The 16,965-nt window shown below is 32.6% G+C and overlaps 1 protein-coding gene and 1 non-coding gene across 6 annotated transcripts; one reads left to right on the top strand and one right to left on the bottom strand.

Annotated features, from left to right (window-relative positions):
- Nucleotides 1-2,124: 2,124 nt before the first annotated feature.
- LOC121215131 (small nucleolar RNA R71) lies at nt 2,125-2,231 on the top strand. Its single transcript, XR_005910861.1, has one exon. It is a non-coding gene; the product is annotated as a small nucleolar RNA R71 (small nucleolar RNA).
- Nucleotides 2,232-13,346: 11,115 nt separating this feature from the next.
- Nucleotides 13,347-15,350, bottom strand: LOC107939930 (protein CRABS CLAW). 5 transcript variants are annotated; one of them, XM_041088601.1, is made up of 7 exons: nt 15,109-15,350; nt 14,643-14,777; nt 14,289-14,397; nt 14,112-14,160; nt 13,955-14,030; nt 13,708-13,771; nt 13,347-13,601 (listed from the first exon to the last, which is right to left on the bottom strand). In XM_041088601.1, the coding sequence occupies exons 1-7, from the start codon at nt 15,199-15,201 to the stop codon at nt 13,591-13,593; spliced, it is 537 nt and encodes a 178-aa protein (XP_040944535.1). In that variant the 5' UTR covers nt 15,202-15,350; the 3' UTR covers nt 13,347-13,590. The 5 variants fall into 5 exon arrangements, with proteins under 5 accessions (XP_040944535.1, XP_040944533.1, XP_040944534.1 ...); XM_041088599.1 differs by having other exon boundaries at nt 13,347-13,623; nt 13,712-13,771; XM_041088600.1 differs by having other exon boundaries at nt 13,712-13,771; nt 15,109-15,347.
- Nucleotides 15,351-16,965: the final 1,615 nt, after the last annotated feature.

Below are 16,965 nucleotides of genomic sequence, written 5' to 3'. Positions count from 1 at the left end.
GAACCATTTATAGTGTACATGGCTTGGGACACGCCCATGTATCAAGGCCGTGTGGGTTTAAAAACTTTTTATTTTTTCGTATATTAATTAATTTTAAAAATATCATGAAATAAAATTAAGAAAATTAGCAGTGTTAACACTCGGGTTGCCTCTTGAGAAGCGCCTATTTAAAGTCTATGCTCGACTTACCTCGTATTTGCACGGTCACGGTGGTTCGCAGAGTTAAAACTCCTCTTTTTCGCTATCAATTCTATTATCAAAATAAGGTTTAAGTCGAGTACTATTTACCTTAAATGTGTCAAATTTAGAATGAGTTACCTCGATTGTACCGTGTGGGAAGACATTCAGTACCATAAAAGAAGTTGCTCTATTTGCATTAAGCTCTGAAGTGGTAATAAGTGGATCTGTTTTATCTAGTAGTACCCTGCCCCCAACCTTAATTTTGTTTGATCCATCCACATGCTCATCATGGCGTTGTTTTGGCTTTGCATCGCGTATTCTCGATTTTTCCTTGACATGTGTCCGCTATTCGTCTAGCTAATCAATCTGTAACATTCGTTCTTCATGAGTCATTCTGTTTTATCGCATGGACTGGAACGTGGCTCCATCATGTTTTTCCGAGGGGTTTCCTGCAAAGAAGTTTGAGCCACATGGTTACTCATATTAACAGAACTTGTAAAATCATCTCGATCACTAGATGTCTTAACAGAACACGAGCATGGAGAGTAATTGTTTCGTCACCTACACGAAGTATTAATTCACCTGTACCAACATCAATAATAGTTCTAGCAGTTTCTAAAAAGGGTCGTCCTAAAATTAAAGGCACGTCACTATCCTCATCCATGTCTAAAACAACAAAATCAACTGGAAATATGAATTTATTAGTTTTTACAAGAACATCTTTAATAATACCCCTAGGAATCTAATTTATATATCTGCTAATTGAAAACTCATCCTAATTTTTTTGGATTTCCCAAGACCTAATTGTTTAAACATTTTATAGGGCATGACATTAATACTAGACCCTAAATCAGCCAAAACATTATTAATATTCAAACCACCAATTAAATAAGGAATAGTAAAACTCCCTGGATCTTTCAATTTGTTGGGTAGTTTATTTTTCAATATGGTCGAGCAAACTGCATTTAGTTCCACATGTGACGAATCATCTAACTTCCTCTTGTTCGTCAAAAGCTCCTTTAAAAATTTCACGGAATTGGGCATCTACGAAAGAGCTTCAATAAACGGTAAGTTAATATGTAACTTTTTCAGAAGTTTAAAAAATTTACCAAATTGTTCGTTCGTGTGGTCTCTCGTCATCACGTTAGGATATGGCACTCGAGGTTTATATTCTTTACCAACCTGTTTTTCCTCATTCTGGCTTACCTCAACCTTACCGTTAGTGACCACACTTTCTTGCCTCGGTTTTGATTCAGATTCAACTAACCCTTCTTCATCTCAAAAAATAATTGCATAAAGCTGCTCTCTTGGGTTAGCTTCAGTATTGCTAGGCAAGCTACCTTGTGGTCTTTCTAAGATTAGCTTAACAAGCTAACCTATTTGGTTCTCGAGCCCTTGAATTGACGCTTGCTGATTTTTAAGTGCTGCTAAACATCTCCTCAAGGTCCGGCTTCTTCTCCTGCTGGTAAGGTTGTTGTTGGAAGCCTAAAGGGGGTTGTGCTTTCTCATTTCCTTAACCACCCCAAGAGACTATAAGGTTTATTTTGAGGCCTAGAATTATTACCCATATAATTGATTTGTTCGTTCTTTGTGCTAGGACCGTAAGGTAGAGATGCTGGATTGTTCATTCCTCCTCCATTCATATCGCATTGCATCACCGGATGTACCTGCGTAGAACCATATAAACCATCAATTTTCTTATTTAAAAGTTCTACCAGATTTGATAACATGGTGACCGCATCTAAGTTAAAAACATTAGTTGCTTTCATTAGCTTTGTCCTCATGACTTGTCACTGATAATTATTAAATGTCATCTCCTATATAAATTCATAAGCTGTTTCGGGTGTTTTATTATTAAGTGTTCCACTGGCTGTTGCATCGATCAACTGTCTAGTTGAGGGGTTCAAAACGTTGTAGAAGGTCTGAACCTGTAGCCATAGGGGTAACCTATGGTGAGGGCACCTTCTTAATAAATCCTTATACCTATCCTATACATCATATAGGGTTTCTAAGTCAATCTAAACGAAGGAAAAGATATCATTCCTTAACTTGGCTATCTTATCCGGTGGGAAGTACTTCAGTAGGAATTTCTCGATCATTTGATCCCATGTAGTGAAAGAACCTCGTGGTAAAGAATTCAACCACTGTTTAGATTTGTTCCTCAACAAGAAAGGGAATAACCGTAGGCGAATGGCATCATCAGAAATGCCATTTATCTTGAAAGTATCACAAACTTCCAGAAAATTAGCCAAATGAGTATTTGGATCTTCGTCTTGCAAACCATTGAACTGAACAAATTGTTGTACCATCTGAATAGTGTTCAATTTCAGTTCAAAATTATTTGCAGTAATAGTGGGTCTCACAATACTCAATTCAACCCCAGTTAAATTGGGTTTGGCATAGTCGTACATAGTATGAGGAACAGGATCTGGATTTGCAGCAACTGCAGGAGGTAGCTGATTATTCTGATTATCACCCATCTCCTCAGTAATAATAATAACGTCCTCTTGCTCGTCTACTATGCTCTGTCGACTCTACCTTGCTTTTCTACGATTTCTACGAGCTGTACTTTCAATTTTATTGTCAAATAATAATGGTTCCAACGGGTCTCTTCTATTCATAAACTAAATGATCTACCAGAAGCAAATAAAAGAAAAATTAAAAAAACAAAAATTAAACTAAAAACAAAAATAAAATGCGATAAAAATAAATGGATAAATTAATAAAAATCAAGTGTTCCTATTATTTTAATCCCTGGCAACGACGCCAAAAACTTGTTGGTCGCTAAACTAATTATAAATACAACTAAGGCAAGCGCACCTATCGAACAATAGTATAGTTATGGTGAGTAGGGAATATCGTATCCACGAGGACTAAAAGTACTAGTAATTACAGTTTTTTTATTATTTAGCCAAAAAATTAGAGTGATTGTTTTTCATCTAAAATTATTAAACTAATCTAACTAAGAACGCAACAGAGAATGAAATAGGAAAATAATCGAAGATAACCAATGAAAAAGATAATACCCAGGAAAGAATCCCCCTAGACTTCACCTATTATTCTAAATCTGAATTAAATGATTTATTCACTTGTGTCTTGATCCATAGAAATCCCTAAATTATGTTAATATCTCTTTCGAGAGTAAGAACAACTGACTCTAGGTTGATTAATTGAAATTTCTTTCTAATTAAAACCCCTATTGTCGCATTAACTCGATCTATGAATTCCCCTATTATATTTGACTCTAATCAAATAGATTTATGTCGTCATCTTCTAGGATTTCATGCAACTCCACTCAATTATGTTAGATCCACTCTTAAACAGAGACTTTTGCTCCACTGAAATAAGCACATTAAACTTGAATTAATATATCTGAAATATTAAAACAAGAAATAAGCATACATAATTGAGAACAAGAATCAAGTATTTATTGCATAAATCAAAAATCAAATAATAAGATTCATCATAGGTTTCACCTTCCCTAGGTATCTAAGGAATTTAGTTCATAATCTTGAATGAAAACATCTCAAAGTCAAAATAACCGTAAGACATAAAGAAACTTAATAAAACTTCAAAAGAAATTAAATGGAGATCTTTGATCTTGAGGGAGATCCGTTTTTGAGTTGATTCTGATGGCATTTTTCGAGTGCTTTCATCGATCTTCTCTGAGTACCCCCTTAGGTCTTCTTCTAATTGGTATTTATAGACTTTAAAATGCTCAGACAGCCTAAAAATTAGGTTTTTTTGTGTATTTGGGAAGCAGGGTGCGTTATCGACATAGGTTGGCACATAAGCGTGTAGCCAGCCCGTGTGGAAATGCCCTGGCCAGTTGCATACTGAAAACAACTCTATTTGTCCGATTTAGGCTCATTTTTTAGTCCTTTCGCTCCCAAATGCTCTCCTAAGTATAGAAACATGAATTTAAAGGATTAGGAGCATCAAATTCACTAATTTACATGATTAATCATCCAAAAATGGATTAAGAATGAGATTAAAATATGTTACTTTTACAGCTTATCAGAACTTCAAGTTGGGCTTTAGAAATCTTTTTCTAAGTGTTTGCATTGTTTAATTGATTATGTTAAGCATTTTTATTTGGATGGGGTGGTTCCATGAGGAATCAATTAATTTCTTTCACTACTTCGTCAAGCTTTTCAGGGGACACAACTTAAATACCCTCTCAAACATTCTTAGTAACATCCACATTCTCAGCAGTAACAATTTCTGAGATGAAAAATGATAAGAAACATTATCAACATCATCAATAGGTGGTTCTTAATGAGCAGGATGATTACCTTCTTCATCACCACCTTGCTCAATTACAACTAATAGAACATCTAGTTGAGTTTCTTAAATATGTTATTCTTGAGACTTAACTTAAGGTGTATCTGAAGTTCCTTTACCACTCTCCTTCTTTCTTTTCCTCTTGATTAGAGATCCAAGTGATGGTGAACTTGATAATGATTTTTTAGAGGTGGCATGTGTCACACACCAAATCTTAAGCCGATATTTTAGCTGGCTGACACGACGAACGTGGGTAAAGATCTTGTAAGTTAGTTTGTCTAATCAACAAAATTAAAATAATTGATTCGTTCGAAGAATTATTTGGTTATGATCCACCATCTGGCGGATTTTCACTTGTGTTAATTAATAAGCGTATAAAATCAACTAAATATGGTCTGTCTAGATAAAGTTGTTAAACTTTTAAGTGTGTTTAACTTGAAGCGGGTTAGTCTCGTAAAATGAACAATGTAATATATGTTAAGTACTATTGTTGTATGTTGATGCATGTGCAATCTCGTGATAGCGAAGACCATATCTGAACTCAAATGAAAGTCCATGTGTGTTTAAAATGAATATTCCCTCATTGGTGCAAGCTCTGTATCTGAAATGGTGGAAGGGGAGTTTGGAGGTAAATTGTGGATGTGTGATTGTATTGGGAGAAGTACAGAGATATTGAATTGATATGTGATTTGCCTCTGGTATGGAATGTAAATGCAAATGAGATTGGTGAATGTTGCCGACCTTGCGGGGGAACACGTAGGTGTTCAAATTGACAAGGAGGATTTTAGGAGGTTTGATAGGATAAATGTATATTGGCTCTACATATCGATATTGTGAAAAATTACTATTTAGAACATTAATTGGATAATAAGCTAGCACAAGGAAGGTTCTACGAACTGTTTATGTTTAAGTATGTTTACGTGAAGTCTTGCATGAGAAGTTATGATAGGTATCCGCACATAAACTATAGCTAACATGTCTTGCTCTGTTAAAAACTTATACCTAGAAGCGAATAGTGTCTACCATTGTATAGTAACGATTTTGCACTATGTATCTGCCGATGAATGATGTGAAATCAAAATGTCACATTCACAAGTAAAACCAAGTTACTTAATATCTTTCTGTGTGATTTTCTTTTCTTTGGGAACCTTGTTAGTGAGGTTGACGTTTTACTGGAACTCGCTAAGATCAAATCGAACTTACCTTGTTTCATTCATCCAAATTTCATGAACTTTAGGTTCTCGTGGATCCTTGAAGACTCAACCAAAAAGCGGCTACAATTGTAAGCCTTGTGTTTGTTTTGTAACATGTATATATATATCGAGGTAGCTTATGGAAAAATTACTCGGTGTTTTAAAATGATGTACTATAAACCTTAAACCTAGTTTTATTCGAGTATCTTACTTCCTATAAAATAATTTATGAAGGCATTAGCCAAACCATAAAATTCTATTTATTATAATGCATACTCTTATTTTATTTTTGACTTGCTTCAAATTATTACCAGTGAAACGGTAAGCAAATTATGTTTACTATTTTATAATAACTTTTATTCAAAACCTCTTTTGTTTTAAAGAATGTGTTCGTTCAAGTTCTCTGGTAACACTGTCGTTTGTCAATATGATTGCCGAAATAGAGGGTGTTACAGCATGACTAAGACGTTTGGTTTGGTTTACATGAACCATGGATTTCTTTAAGACTAACAGTAAGGGTTTTATAAAGAGAAATGTTTCTTGAATTTCAAAGACTAAAGATAAGAGTCAGTGGGAATTAGGTTTCATTAGGACTAAAAGTTCAATCAATAGAGTTCAATGGATATTTAAAACACAATATCTTAACTTAAATACCTAAATAATTCCACAAAATTTCCCTATACAAAAATAAAATTTAAGAACTAAAAATTACCTATCTATGATAAGAGGCAAAATGACACTTGAGACTTTAGTTTTAGTGCTTTACCTTGTGTGCCAAGTCAAACTTGACAAACCCCAACTGAATTCTTTAATTTTTCAAACCTAACAGCTTCAAGACTCTTAGTAAACAAGTGTTGTAACACCTTCAACTTGACCCAATTCGCCATGTCTGGATCTCAAGTTTTACTATAGAAAATACTTAACTGAATTATCGAAATAATTGACAAATACTTCTTACTGAAAATAATTTTCTTATTATTTTAACTAAAAGATTGAATATCTAAGAACAAAAGAAATTATTTAAAATAAATTCTTACAACAAACTTGTTACAACTTATACAATATAAAATTTTGTTATAGATGGACTCTTAGCGTGTAACCTTAAACTATGCCACTTTTCCATTGTATGCATAATAACCGACTTCGTCGGTACCTTGGCATACTCCTGGCATCGTCCCTCTTGGCGCATTCTTCCTATACAACTAAAAAAACAACAAATATTATAAGTTTAAGAGAACTTAGTGAGCTTTATCCCAAAAGTACATTGGCAGATAATTTATCTTATTTGAAGAACATCTGTGTGCCAACTACCCGTCTGAACCAATTACTTCCATTTCAGGTAGATACTATTACAGTTTCGGTATACACTTACTCGCCAATTTTCATACTCTAAACTTATCAGTGTACCATCCAAAAGAATATATCTTTAGAGCCCAATTCATAAAGATCATCTCTTAATACACAAACTTACTCCAGAACAGTTTTTCACAGATATTAATCACTAACGGATACATACACATTTTGTATTCGAATACCAATAAACTACTATTCAAATAATACCTTGGTTCGATTCCATACAAACTCTCATTGATAATGTGCTACACAGATCATTCAAAATAATTCCACATCATTTTATTTCGCAACCCTAGATACTCAAGATAATGAAAACTCAAATTCTATATGATTTCAGAAGAAGACATTATACAACTCAAATATAACATATTCCGGATAAATTAGATTCAACCATTACCTAACTCAGACGAACTTGAATTGATAATTTCTTATGTCTTCCATAACCATGAATACTAACCACCTCCTGACGTTGTAGAAATCCTGCACAAAAGATATAGGAAAAACAGTATCTACAAGTATACAGGTCAGGTTGTAATATAGTTTACAATGGAGTAGGTGAGTACTCCAAGGATCATACCCAAATGAGGTGAGCACTAAATTAACCTTAACTCAAACATAAATAGATCTAATTAATATTCGAACCATATTATAGTATGAATAAATAAAAGAAGAGTTTTTGGATAAATTATAATAAAATAAAAAAGAAAATAAAAGTAACCAAACGAATGGAAAGCAAGAAATCAAATAAGTAAATATCAAATCTGGGCATGGGTGATTAGCTTGCCTTGGTAATCTTAATTAACTTCCATCTCAGGTTCTCTTGTTCAATCAACTAGTCAGTACCCCAATAGAATCTTTCGATACGTCCACTAAAATACTAGTTGGTAAGAACTATTTATCTTCTAACCTCACAGTCCAGACCGATTCAGGGTTAAGTTGTCACAAATAGGCCATATCAATTTTGGGTTAATTCCAACCTTGATGACTTCCTAGGGTTGTCAAGCCTAAGGTTTAGGTTCTTTCTGTCTTGAACAGCTGATCCGTTAAGAAATACCTACAAAATAGTTAATTACTCATACCTCCACTTGTTAATCCCTCATAAGAGGATTAGTTCCTCATGGATCTAATAAACATTATGAACTTGAATGAAAGATTGAACATAAAGAACAATTTCAAGAATAAAGTTTAGAAGAAGCCTGATTGTATTGAATTAAAGTGTTGAATCCTCACAAAGTTTGAGAATAACTTTAGAAGTTGATTTCTTCCAAAAGAGTAAATAACAAGAATGGAAATAAAGGTTAAACCCTAAAGGAAAAGAAAAACTAAAATCTAATACTAATGAGAAAATTATACAAAGGAAAAGTCTCCAAAATAAGTGTTAGCTGAGCCTATTTATAGACTTAGGATGGTCGTCGTCCTTAACCCTAGGTCAGCTGACGTTTCCGAGCTTAAAGTTGGATTGTGCAAACCAAAACACCTTTGGCTCGTATTAATTTCCTGTGTAGAGCTGATGTCGCGAAACAATAGGTCCTATGTTGTGACATCAAGGGTAATATGTTCAACTTCAAGGTATCTTCAGGGGTATGTCGCGACATCCTCAGGCTATGTTGTGACATTAAAGGCAGTCTTGGGCTTCTTCAGTTGTGCTCTCTATGTTGCGACATCTAATGCTTCGTGTTGCAACCTAGCAACCAGTATTGAGTTAATACATCTTCTAATAGTCTCCTGCACACTCACAAAACATATTAGCTCACCCTTAGGCCTCATTCGACCCTTAAGGTCAAGAAAAGACTCGAATAACACATTTTATTACACTTAACCAAACTTTTTGAAATGTAATTAAAACATAACTAAAATGCTTATGTTCAAGCTCCCAAAGTGCGAAAACTAGTTTAACTATTATACAGAATTACGATAGATCAAATACGCCCATTTTCAAAACTAACAAATTACCATGGTAGATACCCGTTTTATCATACAGATACACACTTTTTTTCAGAACTTCCTTTATCTAATTCAACCAAATTAACCTTAGATGTTTCATAAGCTTATCATAGAAGTATCGATCATAGAACAATTAGAATTTACCCAGATCTTACTAGAATGGCGGATAAGCATACCTTATCAAATAAACTTAGCATAGTACGCCAGAAGGGCCAAATAGAATACACTAGAAAGACATCATACAGATTCACATTTTTACTATCTCGACAGACTTTCACAGAAGGTGCCATGGGTATCTCCCCTATGGACTTATACATAATTTCATATATCATGATCTGCCAATTCGATTTACACATTATCGAAGGCTACACTACGAACATACATACAGGCATATATTGCCATGGATCTCAGTCACATGGACTTATACATATTCATTTATCGTGATCTGTCAATTCAGTTTTCAACTTACTAGAGGCTACACCATGAGTGTTCTCATATATTACGATTCCATAGGTCTTAACCTCAAGGTCTTACACTTAATTTCATATTGTGATCTTCCAATCTGATTAGTAATATAACTATCATACCAAAGGCTTCACAAAGGAACATTTTCTCAACATATATTTACCCATATAATTTCGCATTCCAGACTGAACTCATATTTCCTGTTTATCAAACTTTACATGTATTCTTACCCTTTAACATTCTTTTTTCAATAGAACTTTATACATATCATTATAACCCATATCTCCTATTTGTTATACTCATACACTTACATATTGCAGTTTACATATATATATGCTTCTACTTGAACAATTTGCATAAGATATTCAAAATAGAGACTCACCTGATACTTGTAATTCTAAGCTCCAGACTTGGACATCCTTTTCGAACCAGCATCAACAACTACTTATAGACCATAGGACCACCATTAAAACTCATTTACATACAATTTACTGTCATCTTAAACTTTGATAACCCCCATGCCTATACTTACAACTTATTGTTCATATACCACATACAGACCCACTCTTTCAAAAACATCTAACATGCAGAACTATAATACTTACCCAGAGATGGAATAGTCACTGGTTAAACCAATAATCCTTGACTTCTAGCTTAATGAGGAAAACATACCATTGGATTTAAGAAAAAGAATCAGAAAGTACTATCAAAGGAAGAAGAAAAACCTTTCTCAAAACCCTTCTCACACATATCAATATAACCCATCCTACCTAGTAAAACTTAACAAGTGTCACACATTTTAGAATTTGTCTTCTTAATGGTCTACAGTTTTCAAGAGAAACATAAATGAGAATCCTGCATTATAAATATCATACTAGTTTATCCAGTTAGTTCCTAACTAGGTTACTTTACAACCTAACTAGCACAGTACTTTAGACAAACAAGGTGTAATATACCTTTGGCGATAATTCATATTATACTTACCCCCTATCACTTAACACTATCTTTTCCTTTAAATAGCAAAATATCCTGAAATAAAATATTCACTTACATTCATGGTAGTTACTATACAGCCACACTTATGTGCCAAAAGAAACATATGGGTGGATTACACTTCGCCAAACAGATTATTTTGCCACTATACGCAAAAATATTAGGTCCGTCAGACTTAGGGTGTGACAAGTACATCAACTAATACTTAGTAGATACATACTTTAATTTAATGTTTCCCTTCTCTACCAAATATTTAATGAAGTGATATCATATATCAATATGCTTGGTCCTTGAATGACACATAAATTCTTTGAGATATTGTCCCCATTGAAGTTGTCACAATATGCAATTGCAACTTACAATGCAATTCCAAAATCTTCATGTTTTTGCCTTATTCACAATAGTTACATGCAACAACTTCCAGCGGTTATATACCCAACTTGTACAGTTGAAAATGATATTGAATATTTCTTCTTACTATACCAAGAAATCAAAATCAAACCTAAACAAAAGCATCTTCCACAATTATTCTTCTTATAAACCATATTACCTTTCGCTTGTCCATACTTTGTGGCGTTCTCTAAGATTTAGATGACCATAAATGTAATAAAGCCAAAATGACTCAGAAGACTCCTCCATATACAAAAACAAAATAATGTTATCCATAAAAATGGCCTTACATCTTAAAAAGGCTTTCCACATTATGGTTGTTCCACATATCCTTCCAACATAGGCTATACCAATAATAAAATCAACACTAGATTTGGTTTCCATAAAACACATATTAACCTTGAATCAACGATTCAACTGCTCATAAGAAAATAAAGTTAAGGTTGAGACAATCCCTTAACAACCTAATTAAATAAAATCATGTTGAATTGAGAGGTTGATACTAGATAGCTTGTTTAAGCTCATTTGCTTTTTTGTTGATTTCCTTGCTTATTTGCTTGAGTTGGTTCTAGGGTAGCTTCATTTTGGTTATCATTATCCTCTAGCATTTGGTTTCCCTCCACCAACTTATTGTCCTCATCTACAACGATTGGCTTTATAAAATTTGTTTCCATGTGCTTCTTATTAGCAACATATGGGCTTCGCATAGAAGGATTAGACACAACAAAAATAAAAAGTTTATTAGTATTAGGAGCTTCGGGCAGAAACTCAAATCTATCTCCTTGAAATGGATATGGATTGTTGGTTCTAACTGCCATCCTCGACAAAAGTTCAATAAAAGTAAATCACCTTGGTTATGACTCGTTGCAAAAAAATAGAACTTCTAAATAAATTTTTTTCAACATCAAAATTTGTTTTCAAAACTAAAACATGTTCATATGCTCTCCATTTCATCTTTTACTAGGCCCTCAATCTCCTGGTCCTCATAAGTACAACTTGGCATAGAATGGCAAATCATCCCACAACTAATACACTCCTTGCAAACTTGCTTGTACCGATACTCAATCCATTTTAAAACTTTTTATCTCTTTGAATGACACATCCAGCCCTCTATAGATGCCACAGACAAATTACAACACAAATTCTAAAGAATTTGATATTTCTTAGGGTGTTGTCGCTCAAATCCACCTAGCTATGTGCTCTACTATTTGATTTATCCTATTAGCCATAAATGGCTTCAAGTTTTCAAATGAAAGTCCCTATATTTGAACCTAAACATGTATGGTAAGGAAAAGTACCAAACTTGGGGTAAAATTTTGGGGTCCACTTAGTGGTCATTAATAAGGCCTCATCTAGTGCCCAAAAGGCTTCTCTCTGAATTATATGCAAGTTTGACATCCTGTCAAAATGAATGACATAAAAACTATCATCCCTATTGATAACGATTGCATGTCTATGCAAGTTCCACACCCTGTTAACAAGCCTTTGTAGGTACCATGCTAAGAACTCTCGAAAGTCATTAAAATAGGTAATAAAATTATAATGATCCTATAGGCTCTACTTATTGTAAGATCATCATGATTGAACATGATAATAGGCCCTCATCTCATTGGCACATTGTTGATAGGTATAAATCTGTCTCTATCTCTAAGAGGAATATTATGTTGGAAGGAGGAGGAAGAGAAATAATTTCTAAAGAAGATTTTGATGGAGGAAGAGAGAAAAATATTAGGAAGAGGAATTTTGAAACACATTTCTACTTATGAAATTATTTTCTTCTTTTACTTTAGAACAGTCAACTCATGTAATTTCATTACTACGAAGGGGTATTTATTAGAACTTGGGACATTCCCAAAGATAAATAACATAAGTTCTAAGTACTTTCCCCAAGCATAAACTAACATAAGGCTAATTACATTTCTTATCCATGTCTAAAACCAACTAATAATATACTCATACTTCTAAGTACATAATCTAAAATTATTTCAAATTACAATAGCTAACATATTATCCATTTGCAAAGAAGAAGGGGCAGTAGAAGAATCAATGGGGAAGGTTGAAGAGGTTGTTTGAAGAGTTTGCATATACCTTTATACATGCATGGTCCTTTAAATAGGGTTTAAATCTCGATAAGGCCACATTATTAACTTGATTCGAAGAGGCGACATTTTTCAAGAAAGAAATGACGGGGTGTAGCAAAGTGAATCAACACAGAAGAAAAAAAAAGGAGAAAAGCTCTCAATGAGAGAATCTGCCTCACAATCTTCATTAAGATCACATAATATGTTATTTTTTGCATTCAAATCTCTATCACACAATAGAACAAAACACCAATGTTTAACTATTAATTAATTGTAGTACTAGGTTCGGTTCACCTGTGATATAAACATGATTAAATTCAGTTCTGGATTCTAATTAAAGAAAAACTTCAATCTAAATTATCTTTATTAAATTCAAAAGTAATGCATAAATTATAAGCAAAAATGTAATCCAAATAACAACTTCATCAACTCTTTCCCGCTCTGGAATATTAATAACCAAGCATAAAAGCAATTAGATCATGCATTAGATATAGTGCCAGAAAAGTCAGATACATATTGTTCATTGGAAGGCCAATACCCTAAAACTAGACGACATTAATAATAATTAGATATGATACTAAGAAAGTTTTGAGACACAAAAGTTACGTTAAATACGCCCTAAAGTTTTGGTAGCAGTCAATGACCCAAATCTCCATATCTAGCCTTCTCTCATCAGCTTTGTTCTTGCATGCAACTTTCACACATTATCATTTTGTTCCTGCAAAATTTTCATAGAAGCCCTAAAAGGAATCAGCCCCAGCCCTTTTCCAAATCCCATAATCAGAACATTTTTACCATTATATATATATAGTGTATTTGCTTACTTACATTGCTGCTACTTCCACAAACGGATGATGCTGCTGGAGAATTTGGGATGTACCGAGCCCACTGTTCCCATTTCCCAGCAAGTCAGCATAAGAATAAGAAACCAAATTGTCATAAAAATTGAAGATAATTAAGCTATAATTTATTATAAACAGGGTGGGTATTCCTAAGTTTTTATTCAGAGAAAAGAAAAATAAAAAACCTCGATGGCAAGTAGATAGATGAAATAGTATATATGTCTCTTACATTTTTAGCAGCTGCACTGAAAGCTTCACGATGGGGTATCTCAGGATTTGCTGCTTTAATGCGCTGTATTTCCTCCCTTTCAATTTGGGAAAAGAATTGATGTGAGAGAGAGAAAAAAACATATAGTATCATAGCAGAAACAGCAATATTTCATTACTTCATAAACCGATTGTAAGCAGATGGAAGCCTGTGTTTCTTCTCGGGAGCTGAAAAAAGAAAAAGAAAAAGAAAGTAGCAGTTTCCAATTAATCCAAACATATTGGAGAAAGAAGGGTTGCAAGAAAATCAAAGGAGTATGATACTATTAAGGGTTTCCATATATATATATATATACGTTTTACAACAAATGGCGCTTTAGGGGATGATGGCTCGCTCGATGTTGATGAAGATGGCGATGGAAACTGAGTACCTTTCCTGAAATCACCGCAGAAACTCTGCATCTCCTTGACATGAACAAACTTCATTCCATTACTAATCAAATCAAATCAACTCTTGTCTGTTCTATTTTACTTTGAGGTGTGTAATATAAATGTGCATGCATAATTGTGAAAGGTAATACAAGAATATATAGAAAAGAAATGGAGATTTGCTTCCTAACTGTAATTGTATGCTAGAACTAATAGTGGCATGCACTTGGTTTCCACCTCTGATGCTTTTATTTCTCTTGGTTTAAAAATGGAAAACGTACCTGGAGAGTGAGGCTGGTTTGGGGATCGAGGCATTGACCTTGCAGTGGAGGTCTGGTGCTGAGAAAAGAAAGGTTACTGCAATGACCACATTTCACTGTCACTGTTTCAAGCAATCTTTTGCATGGGATCCCAACCTATCAAAAACCAATTCAGATCAAGAAAATACAAGAAAATGGGCACAATTACGGAGACATAATAAACATATATACAAACCCCAAACCAGCATCTTATGAGAACATCAAACACAAAACTTGCAGCTTAATTTCATTATAGATGAGGTTAGCTACCGAGACCCTAATAATCTATGTACTAGCCAGTAAGGATTTTAATAGCGTGTTGCTTCGCAGCGACTGGCTTTGATATTAACTGCCGCAATTGATTTCAATAACAGTTCGTCGTATTTGCAGCTACAATAAAAAACAATAATGATAACCATGGAGCTCCATATTGGGAGTGAAATTATACCGCAAGGACAGTGTTGCAGAAGTTGCAGCGGACATAGCAAAGATGCTCGGATTGTGGAACCAAGTCCATCCCAACTTTGTCTTCAAGGTTCATATTATCAAAGAGAGAGGTGTGGGTTTCAGAAGCTTAGGGTTTTCGATAGGAGGAGAGTGGGCTATTGCTAGATGGTGGGTCTTTTTTTCTTTATTTTTCAAAAGAGGATGGGTTGATATGGAGGCAAGATCGAGAGTCAAAAAGAAAATCTAGCGTTACTAATATCAGTTGTCACAGTACCTGGTACCTGCTCTGCAATTTACGGACACACGCTCCTCCACCAATTTCATTTTTCATTTCTTTTATTTTCTTCAAATATTCAATTTTCATATTAGTTTCAAATTTCATAATTTTTTTCAATTTCATTCCTGATTTTGGATTTATACCATCTCTTGAAATCTTTTATAAATTATATAGAACTTAAAAAAATTTTAAAAAATTTTAAAAAATTTTAAACAAATTATAACATTTTTAAAATTAAAAAAAATAACTATTAACAAAATCTAAATTTAATAATCAAATTGAAAAAAATTCGAGACTAATGTAAAAAAACATTCAATGATTAAAGTAAAAAAATGTAGTCAATTATATTTTGACGTAATTAATTATAATTACTTATGCCTAAGCAATCATTCTAAGTAGTGGGTTTGAATGATTTGATTGCAAATGGAACACATTCAGTTATATTTTTTAGTTACTTTTATACAATAATAATATTTTAATTTTTTGGCATATATTTTAATTTTAAAAATGTAATTATATATATTTTTATTGATCTCTTTTAAATAATCTAAAAATATTAATGGGAGATAATTTTTCATACATTTTGATATTCTAAACATTTAACTAAATTACAAACATTTTGTTATTAATTATTTATACTAATTTTAACTAAGAGTGTGTTTGATAAACTGTTGAAAATTTTCATGAAAATAAAAAATTTCAACATGTAATATTTTAAATGTGTTTGATAACCATTTTAACTTTTTACTTAATATAAAATTATCAACAAAAAAGGGGTTGAATAAAATAAGTAAGTAGGTAGTTACTTATCACTTAATGTAGAAAAATTCAGTTGATTTTTATTTTATTAAAAAATTAAAATAAATTATTCTTTAAAAATTCAAATATTCAAATTACTATATTTATCTTTCGTCCAAAAATCTCCAAAATTATATACTTAATAAGATTCAATAAAAGATAAATAATATTTTAAAAATTAATATTTACTTTTATCAAATGAAATAATTATGTTCACCACTTATATTTGCTAATTTACCAAAAAAATTTCTAATATAAATTTTGTACTTCAATATTTAGTAGTAAAAATTCAGTACTAAATTTTCAGTTTATTAGACACACCCTAAATTACATAATATTTATTATCAATCATTTATACTTGGCCAAGAACCAACTAATTATGACATTGAATATATGTTAAATATAACAAGGGTATAGCCAAACAAATATGGAATGCTAGAATAATGAGATAAAATTGTACACAATATTTAATTTTCTTGTTAATTTTATTTAGTAATTGTACTATTGCTATTTTCTTGAACTAAAATATTAGAAAGATTTGGTTTTAAATTTTGTTACTTGTATAGAGAACCTCAAGTATTATTATTTTTCAATATTAATTAGTATTTTTTAGAATTTAAAATTATATAATTGTGTAGTTGCAATTTATACTACCAAATATAATATATAAATTATGACATAATTATACTTTGTCAGTCAAACATAATAACTTATTTATACTACCAAATATAATATAGTATTTTACTTTATTTTTTACATAATGACTTATTTCACCCTTTAATC

The sequence above is a fragment of the Gossypium hirsutum genome, chromosome D02 (genome assembly GCF_007990345.1).
Source record: "Gossypium hirsutum isolate 1008001.06 chromosome D02, Gossypium_hirsutum_v2.1, whole genome shotgun sequence".
Classification (NCBI taxonomy): domain Eukaryota; kingdom Viridiplantae; phylum Streptophyta; class Magnoliopsida; order Malvales; family Malvaceae; genus Gossypium; species Gossypium hirsutum.
The sequence above is the reverse complement of the archived record's forward strand: the minus strand, read 5'-3'. Positions and strand labels throughout refer to the sequence as shown.